Below are 20814 nucleotides of genomic sequence, written 5' to 3' on the forward strand. Positions count from 1 at the left end.
AACAAAAAACCTACATCTTACACAAAATGTATTGAAAATTGCCTAAGCAAAGTATGCTTTATTTCCGTTATATAACAAATAGAGGCCCGGTGCACGAAACCCATGCATGGGTGCGGTCCCTAGGCCTGGCCAGCGATCAAAGCATGAGTGTCTGGCATGGAAGGGCAGGTCCCAGCTGACCTCTGGGCCCTGGGCACTACCTTGGCCACCCAGCCCCTGTGCTCCTCCCTCCACCTGAGTCATGGTGCCCAAGTCCCCATGTGGAGATGTGGTGAACGTGGCCGGACGCCGTGGGCTGGGGTGCAGTGTGGGCTTCTAGGCTGCTCAGTGGCACCACACAGAAGCCGGGCGGGCAGCTTGCTCTCTCCCAGCCGGCCTCGCAGACCAGCTCCTGTGCGGTGGGCAGCGGCGTGTGTCCCCACGTCCGCCACCCTCCATGGCATTTATCCAGAAGAAGCAGCAGGAGCAGCAGCTGCAGCTCTACTCCAAGGAGTGGTGAGCACGGGGCCGGGTGGCTGGAGAGGGTCTGCGGGTGGAGAGCGAAGGACCTGGCATGGTGCCTACTCTGAGGCCATGGCCACAAGCACGCTTGGCACCTTGGCCGGGGCCTTGGCCGGAGCTCAGGGTCGGGGTGGAGGCCACTGGGGCAGGGCAACAGGGGGAGTGAGAGCAAGCTCGGCGGACTCCCTGGATTCTCACCACACTTCCATCCCCATCACCCCCGCCCCCAGGTAACCAGTGAGAGGTCACAGCCCCCTGCCCGGGCACACGGGAGGTTGGTTGCCACCACCCACCCCCAGTTCCCCGTCCCACCCCGAGGCCCAGCCCTGATCTGGCAATCAGGGCCTGCTATCCAGGGGGAGGGGCCAACTGCCACCATGACAGGCGGGCAGTGGGCCTATTGGGGCCTGCCAGCCCGGGGAAGGGACCCGGGAGGTTGGCCACCAGCCCCAAGGAGGAAGCCGGCCCTCACCCCCCTGGGAAAGGTGCCATGTCTGCCACCACCCACCTCCAGTTCCTAGTCCCAGCCTGGGGCCCAGCCTGGATCAGGCGATGGGGGCCTGCTGGCTGCAGGGAGGACCACAGGAGGTTAGCTGGAAGGTCCCATCCGGTGATCGGGGCCTGGGGACCAAGGGCAGCTCCTTTGTTGAGTGTCTGCCCCCTGGTGGTCAGTGCACGTCATAGTGACCACTCATTCCAGTCATTCCGGTGGTTCCCTCGTAATGGTCACTTAGGCTTTTATATATATAGATGTTACCCCTGTTTGCTTTTTAATAATTAAGCTTATCGAGAAGACTATAAAGCAGATAGTATACGTTGAGAAGAAATCTCATCCAATTTATAATGCATCCAACACCTGACATTTTTATCATTATAATATACCTAATTTAGAAGGCAATAATATCACACACATATATGTTAAATATCTTAATACTATATAAATTTCTTTCCTAAGAATGAGACTAATGAAAGAATTAAAAGTAATGAAAGCAAATCATTGTTTTCATCATTTTATGTCACCACATAGATATAAAAGTTGCTTCATTTTTATAATTGCATTTTAATAATCATAATCTAATTATAGAAATGCAAAAGTATCCTATCAGTTGATATAAAAATATTTATGAAAAGAGGAATTAGAATGGTAATTTAACACAAAGACTGGTGAGGCCTGTGTATGAACTAGTGTTTTACAGGGAATTGCAGAAATCATGTGTGATTCATATGCAGGTCACATGGTTTGAAGATACTGCTCTGGAAGAATAGGTAGGATGACAAAAGAGATTAATAATTGGGTCTGATATGCTCTAGAGGTGAAGGACTATGGGCTGAAAAAGTGGTGGTCCCACTATCAATGGCAAATGAGGGGAGGAGAAATACTATAAAATAATTAATTGAGTTCTGTGGAACTAAGATTGCAAAATGATCCTCTGAGTAAAGAAATAGAGAATTGCTGATTTGCTTTAGAGGGCTAGTGCAGGATTTCACTCAGTGCTTGAAGAAATGCTTTCAGATGCTAGCACCATTGTTTAAAATTAAACTATCATTTATATTTTGTTACATGATGATACAGTTGTGTAAATAAGCAATGCCTCTCCTAGAAAATTGGATTTGAAAACTGCTGCAGAGAGCATCTGAAAAAAAAATTACTAGGAGAAAATTTGGATTATATGATAATACAGTTAGATACATAAACAGTCAAGCCCAAAGAGTGATTTTATGAAAGGGTTGATGTCAGTGGGGATGCCAAGCACAGGAATGCAGGGCTCTGTCCTTGGTCTAACTGTTAAGCCTATTTACTAATGACTTTGAGGAGGTTATTGGCTGCTTCTTTATTGAACTTGCTGAAAGGATAGTTAATTCATTTGATATGAGCCCAATCTATATATGTATATTATATATATTATATATCTATCTATATACACAAAATTATATAACAGGCTTAATTCAGACTGAAATAGGCTTAGATCAAGAAGATATTATTAAAAAGTACAAATGAATATAGTCAATAATATTGTGTCAAGTTTACATGGTAACAAATGATTACTAGAATTAGTGGAGTGATCACATTTTAAGGTATAAAAATCACTATATTGTACACTTGAAACTAATATAACCAATATAAAATTGTATACCAACTATACATAAATAAACAAATAAAAACACAAATCAAAGTTTTAACTGGGTACGAAACAGTGATGTCTTGTTTTAACAGTAGAAAACAGAAAACATTTTAGGGTTTGAATGAAGGTGTTTTTTAAAAAAAAATGTATTTTTATTGATTTCAGAGAGGAAGCGAGAGGGAGAGAGAGATAGAAACATCAATGATGAGAGAGAATCAATGATTGGCTGCCTCCTGTGCGCCCCACACTGGGGTTTGAGCCCACAACCCCAGCATGTGTCCTTGTCCAGAATCGAACCTGGGACCTTTCCGTCTGCAGGCCGACGCTCTATCCACTGACCCACACTGGCTAGGGAGAATTAAGTTTAAACTCCATGAGAGTGAATTACACATGCATCAATTTTGTTACATTGAATAAAAAGACAATGTTGATAATGATACTCTTCTGGACGCATCAGATGCACTGTGGTATGAATTTAGTTTTGGCAGCTCTTCATCTTTAAAGAAAGATATTGACAAACTAACCAGAATATATTCTCAATTGGGATATCTGGTGTTTAAAGCCAACTCTACTGAGAATAGTTCAAGGAAAATGATAATAATAATAATAACAACTAACATTTGTTGAACCCTTATCACATGTCAGACACTATCCCAAACTAATTTAATTAACACAATGATTGGGGGCCCTTATCACATGTCAGACACTACCCCAAACTTGGTAAAAGGATTATCGCAATTAATCTCATAGCAACCTAATTAGATACTGTTATTATTCCCACTTTACAAATTAGAAAACTGAGATGTGGAGAGGCTCAGTAACTTCTTTACATTGGCATGCTGGGAAGACACCATTACAACTGCTTACCCTGTTCCTGCTTTCTGTCTGCAACTACAAGATAGACTCCACATGCTCAGTTAACTGAATCAAATGTCCACTCTTAGTGGTATATCTGATTGGTACAACCTAAGTTACATCTGCAACCCCACCTGCAAGAAAACCTAGAAATGTCACTTTGGCCTTTGTGGCCTCTCTAATTCTAAAGAGGTGCTAGAAGGTAGATAGAATATATGCTAGTACATAGAATATATGCTAGTACAGGAGGGTGGGTAATGAACATTAGTCAGATACTAAGTAACAGATGCTGTGCCCCACTTTACACCGATTAATTTATTTAAATTTAAAAGTTACTACAGTGGGAAAGTCATAGAGTAAATAAAAGCTACAAAGACATAGTTTTGTGCACAATGTGAAGAAGCATTTCTCAAAAGTTATAATTGCCAAAAACTAGATCAGAACATTCCAGTGGAGGTGTTTATTCCCTTGTCACTGGAACTGTTGAAACAGAGCCTGTATGACCTCATGGTTGCAGAGAGGTTCAGACCCGAGATGACCTTTTGAACTTGGCTTCTAAGGCTGCTCTCCTGGCCCTCAGAATCTGAGTTTTTGCAGTAGGTGCCAAGATGAACAACAGACTTCTGAGTGAGTGCATATTCTGTAGAAGAGAAATCAAAATGACAAAGATATCATTCTAAAGACAAAGCTTGACAGATGACAACTTTCAGCTTTATTGCCCCAAAATATATAAAGATTTAATCACTTGATATAGTACTTATTTTTTTAAGTTTAAAGAATTTTATTTCACTGCAAGAGGTCTTTTAAGCTAACTACTTATGGGGAAGATTATCTGAAACATCAGACTTTTCTGTGGAGCACCTGATTGAATATATATTTACTGTAGGTCCTAAAGTATCTACAAGAGCTTGTAAAGACAAAGGAGCCTGTAATATATTTTTATACTCATCTTAAACCAAACAATGTTTGTGTTCCTAATCTTGGAGTAAATACTTGAATATCATTTCTATATTACATATTAATTGAAAATGAAGTATTCAAACATTTTACCATAATTATCTAGATTCTTAATAGCTTAGACAAAATTTCTTCATAGTTTCTCCTCAATTTTATAGATTTCATAGTCTTCCTTTTCTTACTTTTCAAGTTTCTTATGTTTCATTGTATTTCTTAGTCTTTTGTCATAAATTTTAAGCTTCCAAACATATACCAAGATGATTCAATTCTAAGACTCAAGAATGCATCTAGTTACACACAATACTATAAATATTCTTTTGCAGCTATTTTCTAGATTCCAGAGGAAATGAACTCATATTTACACAAAGCTTTATTTCCATTGTTCTTTGTCATGGTTCTCAAAGTGTGGCCCAAGAACCTGTGGCAATCCCCAAGACTCTTCCAAAGTTCTATGAAGTCACAACTACTTTCATAATAAGACTAAGATGTTCTTTGCTTTTTTTTTTCACTGTCACTCTCTTATGAGTACTCAATAGCATTTTTCAAAGGATATATAATATTTGATCACTCTGATGTTAACATGTCATGAATTTATTATGAGGCCTATTCCAACCACTCTAATTAAATTTATAAGCTCTGCCCCTCCTCAACATTCTTCAAACCCCTAATCCTGTTCTATTTTTTTGTTTTGTATTAACATGTATCACTCTTTAACATACAACATAATCTAGTTATAATATTTATTCTCTTTCTCTTCCCTCACCACTGCAAGTAAATTCCAAGAAACCAGAGACCTTTCCTTTTTTAAAAATTGATATTTAGAGAGTAAGGAAGGGAGAGAGAGAAAAACATTGATGTAAGAGGGAAACATTACTTGATTGCCTCCTGTACCCACCCTGACCTGGGATTGAACTGGTAACCTATTGGTGCAAGGGATGACACTACAACCAACTGAGCCACCTGGCCAGGGCCAGAGACTTTTCCTTTTTTGTTCATGTGGCCAGTCACATAGTAGACACTCAATAAACACTTGTTAAATAAATCAATATGTAGTTTTATTATAGTCAAATTTTTTATTTTGTCCTCCTTTAGGTATTCTATTAAATATTAAAATCATATAAGAATAGTTTTATTTCATGATAGTAGGGAGGGCATTATAAAATCTTCAATATGAATAAAGATAGATTAGATCTAGTGGGCCAATAGCCACAACTCTAAGGAGTCAATTTTCCTGCCACAGCGAAAAATGTTCTTAGTGAGAAAAGAGAAGCTCTATTATTATTATTAAAATATATTTTTATTGCTCTGCTGCCTCCTGCACGCCCCCTAATGGGAGTTGAGCCCGCAACCTGGGCATGTGCCCTTGACTGGAATTGAAACCTGGGACCTTTCAGTCCGCAGGCCAGCACTCTATCCACTGAGCTAAACCAGCTTGGGCATGAAGTTCTATTAATATTATTCAGTCTCTGAATCAGATCCACTGGGAACCTAGGGAAGAATATCAGTTAATGTAATTCTACCAATCAGACATTTAAAATATGTTTAGGTCAGACAGTGAGAAGGGCTAAGGTCAAAGCCCCCACTCCTGTGATAAGGGGAGGATTGGAAGATGTCTCCAACATACATTGTTTTTTGTTCTGGTGGATCCTATGAAATTTCCTCACCTATCACATTGGTACATGTTATGGTTGAAATTCCAGTTTGTAGAAAGGACAGATGGCAACCTTGATTATAATTTTTTACTTTTTATTTATTTATTTTTATTTTTTAAATATATTTTTATTGATTTCAGAGAGGAAGGGAGAGGGAGAGAGAGATAGAAACATCAATGATGAGAGGGAATCATTGATTGGCTGCCTCCTGCACGCCCCCTACTGGGGACTGAGCCTGCAACCCAGCATGTGCCCTTGACCAGAATCAAACCCGGGAGCCTTGAGTCTGCAGGCTGATGCTCTATCCACTGAGCCAAACCCACTAGGACATTTTTTTAAAATTAAAGTATAGCTATTTCAAACTGTGGCAGCTAAGGAAATTAAACCACAGAGCTTAGTTTGTGCAAGGTGGGCTCAAAATAAAAGGCGTCCGTGGGTATGAATTGCTTTCCAAGCTGCTCAAAACCTTCTCTGTTTACAGAGACATGGCAACAAAGAGGTGGTCACTGGGTTCCTCCCCCCCCACACACACACATTTTTATATAACATCACATCCTCAAGCAGACTGTGCCACTTGTCAACAGCAAAATGACCCTGGACAAAGCCTACCACTGATGGATCAGGATTAACTTTCTATTCTGGGAGTAAGACTATCATTCAGTATCTTCTGAGTGACTTTAATGTTCAAACCAGTAGTTTGCACAAACTGAAGTCATTCACTTGCCCATAAAACAGGTAGCCATCAAGCAGGGGTGGTACAGACTTTCCCACAGTTCTTTATAAGTATGTCAGTGTTGTGACCTCAAAGATCAAGGGCTAAACAGTGAGAGAGAATTAGCCAGTCCATGCACCTCATTTAATCCTCAAGGCTGTTTTCAAGTTTGCCAGAAAGGATGCCCATTGGAGATAATTCTGACATTTGTTTTTATTGTTGTAGGAATGCCTTTTCACCATCAGAAGAATTGAGATAATAGAGGATATGCTTTAAAATCTGTTATAGATTTAGTTTTATGAGTTAGGGTAAAAAAAGTATCTCTCCAATTTTAATTCCCTTGGGAGTTTTTCACCTATAAAAAAATCTAAAGAAAAAAAATAGCTTCGTGTATTTGCATTACAGAGACCCAATGAAAAGGATACACAAATAGATTTAAGCTAAATATCCCTGATTATAAATTGTTAATCTTGTTTTTATATAATTGTCTTTCACGTCTAAAATTGCTAGTGCTAGAGGTGTGTAATCACCACAGATCACCAGGGCCATCTCCATTGGGGGAAAGTCTTCCCTTCCTTTCCCCTTCCTGTTCTAGTATTAGAGCCTGAGACGCTTCCTTCTCGTTGCTGCTCTTAAACCCATCCCTTACCTTTATTACAGTGCTTACAACCCGGCTTTATGATTGTGTATTTGTATGTCTATCATGCCCACTAAATTGTGCATGCTTTGAGGGTTGGACTATGTCTTAATAATACTTATAATTCTGGGGTAGGATAAAGAGAAGACACTTAGTAAGTAATTAATGCTTCACTAGGTATTCCTATTTCTTCCCAGAAACTTGTCAACATGGAAAATTGCCATGTTCTCAAGGAAAGCTAAGATTTTCTTCTAGCTGTCATAGCACTTCCTGAGACCAGCCCACTGCCCTCCCCCTCCCCCAGCACTGCTGCATCTCCTGTCTTGCATCCAAACCCAAATCCCCAGCTTCATGTACTACAAAGGGCAGGAATAGGCACTTTTGGGCTAAAACAGTGGACGTTAAGGAAGATCCAATCGGTACTCATGGGTCTGCTTTAGTCTTATGACAAGAATGAGTAAGACGGAAACAGAGATTATGTAAGCAGTGTTCCCATACATTTAGGCTCTTTAAATAGCCAAAAATTATCAGAAACAAAATACCAATTTTGGATGCTGCCTTTATTATTTTGCACCCCTAGCCATACTGCACTGAATAAAAACATTACAGAGCGTGGCATTGCATCACTCTCTAGAGCAGGGGTGGGGACCGTCCAGCCCTCGGGCCACATAAGGCCCGTGAAATCGTTTGGCCTGGCCTGGCCCTGCCAAGGCATTAGGGGTGAGTGAAACAAATGTTTGACCAAATATAGCAGGCTGATTTTTAAGTTGGTAATTTTGCATGGCCTGCAAATGATGTTGTAAATATCCAAAGGGCCCTTGACAGAAAAAAAGTTTCCCACCCCTGCTCTAGAGCTTCACAGAGTACAATGCACTTTGTAGCCATCAACACTCCATCCTGTAGTCAACCTCACTCTATCAGCAAGCAATGCAGCACAGCACAGGGACTAACTGGAATGATAAAAGGATGAAAGGAAGGAATAATTAAGGAGATAATTAATGGTTAAATCCATCACTGGTATTTCTGTGATTGTTTTCATTTGTTTAAGTGGCATATAATCGGGGCTGCAAAATTTAAGAACTGAAAAGCCAGTCATTTAAAGCATCATTTAGCAAACCAGATAAGCACATTAACTGTGTGTAGCCACTTTTTAAAAATAAAACTGTAGTGTATACTTTTTAGTAGTAAGTTTATAGAATTCAGTATTGTACGTTTACTACTATTTTGGTTGAAATTGCTGTTAATTTTATTGCCTTTGAATCATGCAGTGGCAAAAGGATAGTTTCTAAATTGGTCAAAAATAACGCACTGTGTAGGTAATGACATACTCTTGGCATCCATTACTGATACCTGTAAAAAGATAACTTTTTATATGGAAGGGATAAATAGAAGGCAATGTAAAATTGCCTACTTTTCCTCTTTGTCAGTTTTTAGATATCCAGTCTACGTACTTTGTTGAATACATCTTTACCATGGGAAAAAAACACAGGCTTGGCTAAGGTCAATGAATTGTGTGTGTTTTTTAATCTCCAAATAATAGTATCAGGTATAATAGATTGTTCAATATTGACATTTGCAAATCCTGTTAGTTTTACCTTCAAAATATATCCAGAATCTAACTACTACCCATCACATATTATTGCAGTAGCCTCCTAACATTTCTCCCTAACACCTCCATTACCCTCGCTCTACCTATTCTCCAAATAGCAGTCATCAGATCATGTCACACATCAGCTTAGGGCCCTCCAAAAGCTTCCCCTTCCACTTAGAGTGATAGCCTGCCATCCTCCTCGGACCTCTATGACCATGTCATCTATCGCTGTCCCTGGCACAATCCATTCCTCAGTCACACTGGCTTCCTGGATATTCCTAGAAACATCAGACACAGTCACTTCTCTGACCTTTCCATGACCTGTTCCTCTAGGTAACCCAAGGCTCACTTCCCGCCTCCTTCATTCCTTTGCCCATGTCACTTTGTCAATGAGACCTTCTTTGACAGCCCCTTTAAAAACTGCACATACATACCAGCACTTCTCATCATCCTTTCTATTTTTATTTTTCTCTATAGTATTTACCACCTTATAATACACTCTAAAATATTATTCATTATCTATCTTCTTTCTGAAGGTAAATTTCATGTATCCATGGTTGTTTTTTAATTGTTTTATGCACTTATATCTCCTCAACACATAGAATACTGCCTGATACATGATAAGTAATAAGTGTTTGTTGAATAAATGAATCCTATTTAATAAAGAGGGAATATGCAAATTGACTGTCACACCATCACAAAGATGGCGGCGCCCATAGCCATAAGATGGCGGTGCCCATCCTCTCAGTCCCGCCGGAGTCCCCCCAGTCCTTTCAGCCTGCCAGGGGGGCAGCAGGCACATGGTTCAGCCGGACCTGCCCTCAGCCCCCCAGCTGCCCACGGCCTGCCTGAGGCGCAGGCAAGCCTCAGATGTCAGCTGCCCAGCCACCCAGGGCGGGCCCGAGGCACAGGCAAGCCTCCAATGGCGGCTGTCCAGCTGCCCAGGGCCACCTGAGGCTCAGGTAACCAGGGCCGGCCAAGGCTTGTGCTGCCGGCAGTGGCAGCAGCAGAAGTGTGATGGGGGTGTCGCCTTCCCCTGATTGCTGGGTTGCCTCCCACCCCTGAGGGCTCCCAGACTGTGAGAGGGGGCAGGCCAGGCTGAGGGACGCCCCCCTCCAGTGCATGGATTTTCATGCACTGGGCCTCTAGTCTATGATAAAAATGTTAGCCAGTTCTTCCTGTGTGTGGCCTACTAACTACTAAGTTATGACATAGATATTTGGAAACGTCTTACCTAGTGACTTGCATTTAAATATATTTCATTGTAGGAAACAGGGACCATAGGGATAGAGCAAGGGCTTTGCGGGTCAGATAGACCCGGGTTTAAAAAACAGCTCCACTACTTATAACCTATGACCTGGTGAGTTACGTAATCTCCCAGCCTAGGTTTCCTCATGTGTAAAATGGGGATAGTAAAAGTTCCTTTCCCATGGAGCAGTCATAAAATCTTCAAGCAAATGAACATAACACATAATATTGGACTTATAATAATATAAAACCCAGTAAATGTTTGCAATTATTATAATAATAAGCATTACAACTGCTCTTTATTAGCTATTTTTTTGTAAAATATTTTATAAATGTTTACTCTTTAGAGTAGGAGATTTAACTCAAAATATGAATTATTCCCTATTATTTTTTTGTACTTTAAGGCACATTTTTGTGTTTTAAATATTTCTGCTTCAAAAGACTACTTAAAGCTCTTATTTATTGATGCCCTGACAATGTGCCAGACATTCTGCTAGTTATATTCTATTATCTCTGCAAAGAGCCATTGTTGTCACTACTTTTTCCATAAGGGAAAGGCCCAGGATCATGGAGTTAGTGTTCAATCCGTTTGTTCAGCCTCTGAAATTTAGGCCTTTCCCCCCAGACCACTGGCCTCCCACTTTGAACTTCAGTTTCTTGCCCAGTGCTCTTGGAAGAACATGGAGTGATTGAGATTTTGAAAGGTGTGGTGTAGCTCAAGTGAGGGGCTGTAAGATCTTGAGATTGAAAGTAAGACTGAAAGGCTATCTCCCATGCCATACAATGTGGATTTTAACCTGTAAGCTCTGGAAAGACACCAAAGGTATTAAACTTGAAAATAAAGTTTCAGAGAAGAGTAAAATGGCAGAACTTTCCAGGATTGTTCATGTCAATGACCAGAGTTCATTCTTTCATAAAACTGTAAGCACCTTAAGAATGATGGATTTTAGATTGAGAAAAATCAGTGTAAATTAAAGCCATCTTAAATAGGAATTTGCTCTATCTTAGGCAAAGACTCTCTTAAAAAGATGTAAGTACTGCCCTAACCAGTTTGGCTCAGTGGATAGAGCATTGGCCTGCGGACTCAAGGGTCCCAGATTCGATTCCGGTCAAGGGCATGTACCTTGGTTGCGGGCACATACCCAGTAGGGAGTGTGCAGGAGGCAGCTGATCGATGTTTCTCTCTCATTGATGTTTCTAGCTCTCTATCCCTCTCCCTTCCTCTCTGTAAAAAATCAATAAAATATATTTTTTAATAAAAGATGTAAGTACCATTATATTCCACAGTGTCTAATGACATGGCCTCTTAAAAATTGTATTGCTTACCCATTTCAAGTTATAAGATAAATGCAGATAGGACAATATTTTTGATAATGATAGCATGCCACTGGGAATTAGAATAGCAAAATGACTGAGAAGTGCATCAATAGGTGCTCAAATTATTTTTGGCTCTCTTACTTTAACACCTTTATTCCAATAGAAAAGAGTGACTGAGAGAGTTAAGTAATGTGATGATAGATGACTAATATTGGTTTTCCCTAGGAATAGTTTTGAGAAATAATCAACTAAGAAAATGTGAATAGCCACTGCCTTGTGGGCATAGGGTTTGATAAATATATTTGTTTCTTAACAAGATGTGGGAAGTGTTAAACATTAAGAACAGATTTAGTTTCTTTAAGATCTTTTAGCCAATCACTAACTCCAGATCTCTTTTTGTCACCAAATAAAGATACAGTAACAAAGAAGGTAGTGATTTACAAGAATTTCCATAGGGTAAATTAAAACAATTGAAAACTCTGTATACAACTGAATATAATTCCTGTGAAAAAATCAAATGAATATTTTCAACCTCTATTTGTATATGTTTAAAGTACATTTTTCTCCACAGATATTGGTCTGTGGAGTTAGTCTTGTGTTTTGCTACTGGAGAGGTGGTGCAGTTTTGATTGAATCTATTGCATGTTGCTTATCACTTGAGGGCAAGTAATACCAAGTGAAATGAGCCAGAAGAGTAATTGAAGTAAAACAAGTGAAAATGGGGGAACAAAAAATACCCCAAATTGCTATCTTTATATAACTTTTTTACTGAATTAAGATTAACATTAATGTATGAGAAAAAATCAAAGGAGATCCAAGAAAGAGTATGAGTTACACTTGTCTTTTAAGTATATGCTTCCAAAGCTAATTATTTAATTAAAGTCTTGTCTAAAGCGAAGTAGTTTCTCTTCTGACAAGGAATTCTATCATAAACATGGCTTTAATTTTCTCTCTCATTGTTATAGTAGGTATGTTTTAACCTTCCAACACTTTTATAAACTATTTGAGGTTGTAGTTTATATTCTCTGCTCTTTTGTTTATACTATAGTCAGTACTCACAAAGCTAGGTGGAAAGACGATACCTCATATGACCCTTAAGAATAAGTAAGGCTTTGAGAACTGTTTGAATGGAATTTTTATGCTTGTACATGAAGTATATGGGAGAAAATAAAGTTGTTCATGTGCCAAATAAAACTTATTACAATGTGTTTTAATGAATAAAATATTCTTTTTTAATACAATTTTCCATGGTGTGTGACTATGGTTGCAGGTAGGGCAAAAGGAATGAAGGTGGGGGAAAAAGATAACATCCTAAACCACAGCTAAAATGCACACCAGACCTTGGAGACCTTCAGTCGTCTAGTCTTTATTGAAAATTATTCGCAAGACCAAAAATTGAGAAGACTACTATAATGTTAAATTATGCAGTTATCCTGGGGTATGTGAGGCCACTGAGATAACACACATATACTAAATCTCTTTTTTAATGTAAAATTAAATTAAAGATGAGTCAAAGTTTGTATGGCTCATTTTAAGAATTATAACATGGAAAGTAAATACCTTGCTATGTGGGAATACATAGCTTATCTGTCACTGATAGCTAATGAATTCTTTCCTATTAAAATTTAATTGAAAATCTTCACTGATATTTAAGCTTTCGCAGAAGTGTAAACTACTGTGACTACAATTCACAATTCATTTAAAACAATTATTCTTTATCATTAAAGTTAATAATATTCACATTAACCTCTTATGTGGTCTAAATCAATATTGTAGTTTAAAAAATATGACCTCTGAACAGCTTTGTCCAAATATTGATTTCATTGTCATTTGTATAAGGTATCAAACAAATTACATGCTGCAGTAATATCATTAATGCTGCCCCCATAGAGCCTCTGACTTTATGAGTTCTTATAATACAGCTCGTGACATTACAAAATATTGAGGACATCACATAATATAATTGCTGAATGGACGATATTTGAGTATGGAAAAACAGACTTGCTGTAAACAGATAACTTCCAAATCCTTTACTCCAGTGGACAAAAGAAATAAAAATACTGTTCTTTACAATGTGGATTGGTTGTTAAGGTTAAGTTTTAAATAACCAATTTTTTTTCTGCCTCAGAGGGGTCTAATTTACCTTCTTGTGATGCCTTAGATATTTTAGAAGAGAATCTTAAATTAGATTAAAAAGTTATAATTCTGAAATATAACAGTTTTTCCAAAATCAACTTATTTAGAAAGTCTGTTACAAGTTACAAGTTAGTCAGATAAGTTGAAAAATATATGGGATAAAAAGAGAGGGCCTGAACCTTTCAAGTGGTCACTATATAATTAAATAAAAACTGACATGGGGATGGGCATGCATCATAATTAGCCATTATATTATTATTTTTGTAAAAAATTATAAATTGAAATACTATCAGTTATATAATTTGCTTTCTTTTGCTTTTTTTTTCTGGTTCTAAATTTCATTGAGTCACAATGGTTAACATCATCCAGTTACAGCTAACTCTATTTTGATGTTGTTTTAATTTTTACAAAAATTGTACCTCACTATTTGTGTTCTATAAAATTGTTTAAAAGAGATGTAGTCATGATTGTGACACTCTGAGCTGTGGGTGCTATTTATACTAAAAATGTTCTCCCCAAATCTCTTGTAGGTAAAAGTGACCCATTTTGTGTAGTAGAACTGAACAATGACAGGCTTCTAACACATACTGTCTACAAAAATCTCAATCCTGAGTGGAACAAAGTCTTCACATTGTAAGTAGTAATTACTTTGAGTTTATTTAAAAAATGGTGCCAAATGATATTTATTTTTGAGATTTTGTGTGTACATTTATTCTTAACCGATTAACAGCTCAATGCATCTGGGCTGCCTTTGCTAGCAACAATGAATATCATAATTGCATCACTGTTCTGATAGTGAAACCTGGGGAAAGGGTTTGCCATTTTTCTTTTGTTTTCACAGATATTTTTTTTAAACTGTGCTTTCTATATGATTTGACTAAGGATTTTGCTCCCTTTAACTGAACTGCCATACTGCTTCTTCCTTTTATACTTTCTATTGAAATTCTCCTGGATTGCACTGACACCAAGGAGGACAAAGCTCTATTTGTTCCATTGCTCAAATCAGCAAACAATCCCGTCTCCAATTCGGCAGATGCTTTAGTTTTGGCTTGTTGCATTTTAGCACAATAAGAATATTAAGTATTTGTCTAGGTACCAAAACACCCTATGAGTTAATTTTCCTTTTGTTTCAAAAAGTTTATAAGCCATTTTGATTATGTCCTGTAAAAGCTGCCAATGCTACACTATAGTATCCCCTAAAATCGCTGCTGTTGTTGTTGTTGTTCCTAAACTGGGCTTTTAAACTGAACAAAGGAAAACTCCAAAAGAAGTGCTTCTTAAAAGTTTTCTAGCATAGGGTGTTTTTTGTTTTTTGGGGTTTTTTTGTATTTGAAAAATTGCTAAATTCCTTACTAATGTCTTATAATGTCTCTGCTTAAGAACCAGTAACTAATCAAATTTAATTATCTGACCAATTTATCTTTAAGGAATTCCTCATTTTTATAAAAGATGAAAGCCCTGGTCAGGAGACTTGTACTTCTTAGAAGGTTGTGGAGAGTGTTTTTCTCTGGAATGCATAATTGAATGAATAGGTTTGATTATTATCAAAGCCATTAATTGATTGTGCCCCGATAAAGCCTTTTCTCACATGTGGTTGCAGTCTTTCAGTAATGAATATATTCATTTTTGTCTTCTCTTAATGCATGTTTTCTTGGTAAACAGTTTGATCAGAGAATAAATGCTGTCAACAATTGGGGCTTATTTTTCCAGAAACAAAAATATGAAGAGCTTGCACAGTTGTTTATTAACAAATGTTGTCTTTGGAACATAATGGAACACTACTTAATTTCTAAATCCTAGGGTGGTACAGTGGCTATCAGTGCTACATTTTCTCCATTCTGTTTTCTGTGTTAGTTAATTTTTACTATAAACCCAACAGAAATAACTCAATGTTTTCATGAGAGCTGTAAACAAAAAGATGTCCTATTATAATTTTAAAAAACACACAAAATTATATTAACTATACTGTGACTCTTGCTAATATCAAACCTGATGGTGTTTTATGTAGGGTAATAGGAAGATAGAAATTATTGCAATAATGAGAAGAAATAAAAGTCTAAAAAATATCAGTGCCACACATTGGTGGTTTGTTGTTGTCTTTATAATAATCTATTCTGTGGCCATCCAGGTGGAAAATTATATTTCATTAAAGAATTATAACTTGAAATTTTGTTGGTGCTCAAAATTCCAGATAATAGAACCATCATTGTAGTCTACTAAGGTGCATTGTGGGAAATTCTATCACATACCAAACTACCTTGTGTATGTGTGTATGCAAATAGCATACATAAAAACATATACACACAGAATCAGCTGGAGCTATCTAAATTTTCAAAAGCATTTTTATTCTTGTTCTCCACTGATGAAGTCTTTTTTTCCTTATGTATGTTTATTATGCAGCAACATTAAAGATATCCATTCAGTTCTTGAAGTGACAGTTTATGATGAAGATCGGGATCGAAGTGCTGACTTTCTGGGCAAAGTTGCTATACCATTGCTGTCTGTAAGTTTTATGCACCTGACACACTGCTCTGTGTTGCTTTTGCTCAAGGAGAAAAAAAAACCCGTCAGCTCTATATCTGTCATTTCTCAACCAAGGTCTGTAATAAGAACACTAAAAATTTTAACATACTCAATTCACGGCCATGTTGAATCCCATGATAGTTAATTTTTCCTGACAGACTTGATCCTGGTAATGAACAGGTACTTGTCAGAATTGCCACAGTTGTTTTGGGTTCTCTGTCAGTTTCAGCAGCTGGGGGTCAAAGGTCACCGAGGGAGTGTATTCAGTGGAGACCGTGAGACAGACGGCTGTCATGTCCTTTTCCCGCAGATTCAAAATGGTGAACAGAAAGCCTACGTCTTGAAAAACAAGCAGCTGACAGGGCCAACAAAGGGGGTCATCTATCTTGAAATAGATGTGATTTTTAATGCTGTAAGTCTTAACTTTGGCTTTTTTGTACTGCTAAAGAGTTCAGTTTCATGAAAGCTTTTGTTCCTGATTTGTAGAGAATTTCTGTCATTCCTCATTTTCTCTAAACCTTGATGTATCCTGGAGAATACGCTTCTGCCACTGCCTGGCACACCCACACTTTCTGTTATGTTGGCGGCTGCTGCTACGGCTGAACTGGGGCCGCTGCCTGCCTGCGTAAGCAATGTGCATGCATGTGCCACTGTATACATTTATATTTTATGAGCACAGCAGCCAGGCCTTTGAAACTTTAGAAACTATTGCAAATTGAACTGCATGAAAAACTTGTAAACATTTGTACTATATTAATCCATAACAGACACATTATGTTGATGTATAGGTGAAAGCCAGCTTACGAACATTAATACCCAAAGAACAGAAGTACATTGAAGAGGAAAACAGACTCTCTAAACAGGTAAAAAGCAAGGAAAGATTAATCCCTCTGGGAAGACCTGATTAATCTGTAAAACATCTAACTAAATTCAAATAAACTTTGGAGGTATGGAGGTGGGGAAGGCTATACAATTTTTTAACATCTACTTATGTGAAATGACTTTCTTTTTTTTTCCTTCTTTTTCTCTCTTCCCTTCCTTTCCTGAAATGATCAAACAAGGGCAATACCAAACTAATAAGTGGGATGGGGGTGGTCAAAAAGGAAAGGGGATACTGTAGACACTGCATAGAATGGATATGTATTCATGCATTAGCAAAAGAATGATCATTTTGAACATAAAATACAATTTGATTGCCATGGAATGTGTAAATGAGAACACCAAAAGCTAAGGTTCAAATATATGTCCAGACCACCCACAGGTACGACGCAGGTGTGTGTAAAGCGAGCCCAGCATAAAGCTCTTCCCTCTAATCCACAGGAGAGGGGGCTCCATCTTTTAAGGGAAACCTTCTTAATTAGATTTTGACTATGATCTTTTTGAAGTGAACTTTTATTGACATTTTCAGCTAAGAAAATAGAAAATCAGGGACTCCGATTTTTCTGTCATGAAGAAATTTTAAATTAGGCTTGATAGCTTGTAATTAGACTTATAGTTTTAAATCAGGTTTGAATCAATTTAAGAAAGAGTATTAAGCAACCCCTTTAAAAATGTTTACTTTTAACTAACACAGCTAAAATAAAATGAATTTGATATGTCTATAAAGTTTGCAGAACTTATTTGTGTGTGTTAAAATATTTAATAATTTCTTGTGCTATTAGAAGACTAAAAAAATTTATTTTTAATCAAATCAGTCACCATAAACAGTGGGATTTCAGGTTGTTTAAAGACAATATATGAGACAAATTCAATATCTGTCTAAATAGAAATAGAGATTATATTTTTCCATAATTATAGATAAAATTTATAAAAGTAGCTCTTAAAGTAAGTGATCTGGGGCCCAGAAGGAAAACAAGTAGGGAGACTCTTAAATTTGACTGAAAGGAATTTGAATTTGAATAACTTATTAAAGCTGGTATGCATGTACTTGCATCTATATTTACACATATATATTTTTCCAGATGGCCTCAGTAAACTTTACATTGCTACTTTGAAATACCAGATCAGCATTGAAGTACATTTGGAAGTAACAAAATATTAACCTGCATACATATTATTCTAATTATTAACATAGCTGTAGATAAATTTTTGAACAACATCTAGTATATGGGCTGTTCTTTTTATAATTATAGTCATGCCTTAATTTAAAATTTTAATTATGTCAATTCTTATATATCTTTTTTAGTAAAAGATTTTGTAAAGCACTTGGTTGCCATAAAATTTTCCCTAACTCCAAAATTATACGAAAATAAAGGTTAAATATATTGTAGAAAAGAGAAAGATAGAGATAGGAGAGAGGGAGGGAAAGAGAGAAAAATGAGAATATGATAGTAAGAAAGGGAGAATCCTACTAAAATGGTAGGGGGGGAAAGTGTTTTCTATAATAAAGCAATATTTGGCAGGATTTTTCTCTAAGACCCTAAATAAAAAATTCCAAGTTATCCATTTCACTTTGAAATAGCCTGAAATTAAAGCACTTAAAGAATCTTTAAATCTCAACAAGATTTAAGAGCTTAACAATATATTTAAGGTTTGCAGTAAGTAGCAAAAAATGTTTTGAATCCTTTGGAGATTTTTTTTTTCTTTTGAACAAAGGTAGTCCATCCTACCTGATAATATTATTTAAAGAAATATATTTAGCTAAGAAATTGCTCTTATAATTCAGTCTTTCCCACTTCCTCCAGAGATACTTTTTTCCCTTTAACTCATGAGCCAAACTGCTTGGTATATTCTTACAACTTTATTAACTTTCTGAATCCTTTGAAAATCACAGTAAGCTTGAAGACTTTGCAATATATCTGATGGTTTTTAGTCCTGTAATTTCTAATAATATCTCATCTTCATTACAGCTGCTACTAAGAAACTTTATCAGAACGAAGCGCTGTGTCATGGTGCTTATAAATGCTGCATACTACGTTAATAGTTGCTTTGATTGGGACTCACCCCCAAGGAGCCTGGCTGCTTTTGTGGTATGATCATACTGTATTACTTACATTGTTATTCATTAAATTCAGTAATCATAGCTGCATGTTTCTGTGGCTATAGTAACAGCTATGTTGATGTGGCCATTTTAAAACTCCTATTTTAAGACTTGACTGGACAGATTTGCCGTGGGCAGAACCTGATGGATTGTTCAAGGTCTGAGTCCAAGAATACCCCCCTCCCCCCGCAGACTTCCGGAACACAAGACATCTCCACTGCCAATGTATAATTTTCTCCACGACAGCTAAAAAGTAAAATTTTATAGATTGCATAATCCAAAATCCTAATAGCAGAGCCAAGAAAAGTCCTTGGTGTTAAAAAAATTAATATAATTTTGACCATGCTCATTTTAATTGTATTCATTCTATAGATATATTTTTTTTCAAAATATGAAATGATTGACAGTAGAATGCTAGCTGGTGATACTTTAATATGTGGATCAATTGGAAGTGGATGTGACCTATGTAAGCGGAATTTTATTATTTCTGAGATTTCCAGTCTTCAGAAAGGCACCAGTGAGAATTTGATAGATCCAAATAGTCCTCTAACAATGTTCATCTTGTAGCCTTTTACTTTGGTTATTTAAAAACTGCTGAGGAGACCAACTTGCAAAGCTAGAAAATCCAAAAGAATTCTTTCCTCTGCGCTTTAGCGGGAATTTTCTGCTTTCATATTATTTTTGCTTGTTCAGGATTTCAGTTTGAAGTTTAAGTGAAGTTTTTCTTTTGAAATCCTTTATTTTATTGTCATATTTGTTAGAATATGAAGACCTTATGCTTCCTTATAGTTGCCAGTTTAGCAGAATATGACTTTATTATGGGGTTTACATGAAGAGCCTTCATTATAGTAACAAATCAACATTTTAGTATTACCATTCAAATGAGTGTGTGCACATCTGTTTAGTACTTTGAGCTCTGTCCTCCTTTCAGGCCTTGTATGGGACTTTCATTAATGTCTGAGCTCATGGAACAAAGAGTGTGTATGTCCCTTTATGTTGTAAGTTACCAGAAAGTTAGGCGGCCTGCTTCCCATAGACATGTTGTTGTCTTCTAAAGAAAGAGATTGTCATCATCGTAAAAGTTTTAGAAAGGAAACTGCTCTTTCAATATTCTTTTATTTAGTTCTTTCACATATAAAGTACATGGGGGGGGGTTACTGTTAAACAAACTTAATTGTGATTTTTCTCTATCATAGAGGCACTTTGACATAAATGAGGAAAAATGACATTGAATTTCTTTGTATATTTTATGCTATTACGTGCAAGTTCCATGGCACCTTATCAAAGACACAATATTCTAACAAAATATTATGCTGCTATCTGTGATTTGCTCCTTCCAAAGTCATTCCCTCATAGCTGTTTACAAAATTGGAAAATAGAGAAATCTATGTAATTATATAATTTGTTGAGGAACATTCCTTTTTAACACTTTAGCTTTACAATGTGTTTTGTAAGTCATCAGAAAAATTCATCTGGCTTCTAGATGTCACTCATGTGCAGTGAATTCAAGATGGCAGACTTTGTTCAAAACTTCTTTCTGATTAAAAAAAATCAGACACCAAAATTCTGAGAAACTTAGGTA

At 37.2% G+C, this 20814-nt stretch overlaps 1 protein-coding gene across 1 annotated transcript in view; it reads left to right on the plus strand.

Annotated features, from left to right (window-relative positions):
• Nucleotides 1-20814, plus strand: part of MCTP1 (multiple C2 and transmembrane domain containing 1) — a 301653-nt gene that overhangs the window by 131177 nt on the left and 149662 nt on the right. The window contains exons 13-17 of the mRNA XM_023749929.1: nt 14260-14362; nt 16130-16232; nt 16563-16664; nt 17041-17115; nt 19102-19221. Coding sequence (XP_023605697.1) covers nt 14260-14362; nt 16130-16232; nt 16563-16664; nt 17041-17115; nt 19102-19221 — 503 coding nt within the window. The remainder of the gene's footprint in view (nt 1-14259; nt 14363-16129; nt 16233-16562; nt 16665-17040; nt 17116-19101; nt 19222-20814) is intronic.

The sequence above is a fragment of the Myotis lucifugus genome, unplaced genomic scaffold (assembly GCF_000147115.1).
Source record: "Myotis lucifugus unplaced genomic scaffold, Myoluc2.0 scaffold_0, whole genome shotgun sequence".
Taxonomy (NCBI): Eukaryota; Metazoa; Chordata; class Mammalia; order Chiroptera; family Vespertilionidae; genus Myotis; species Myotis lucifugus.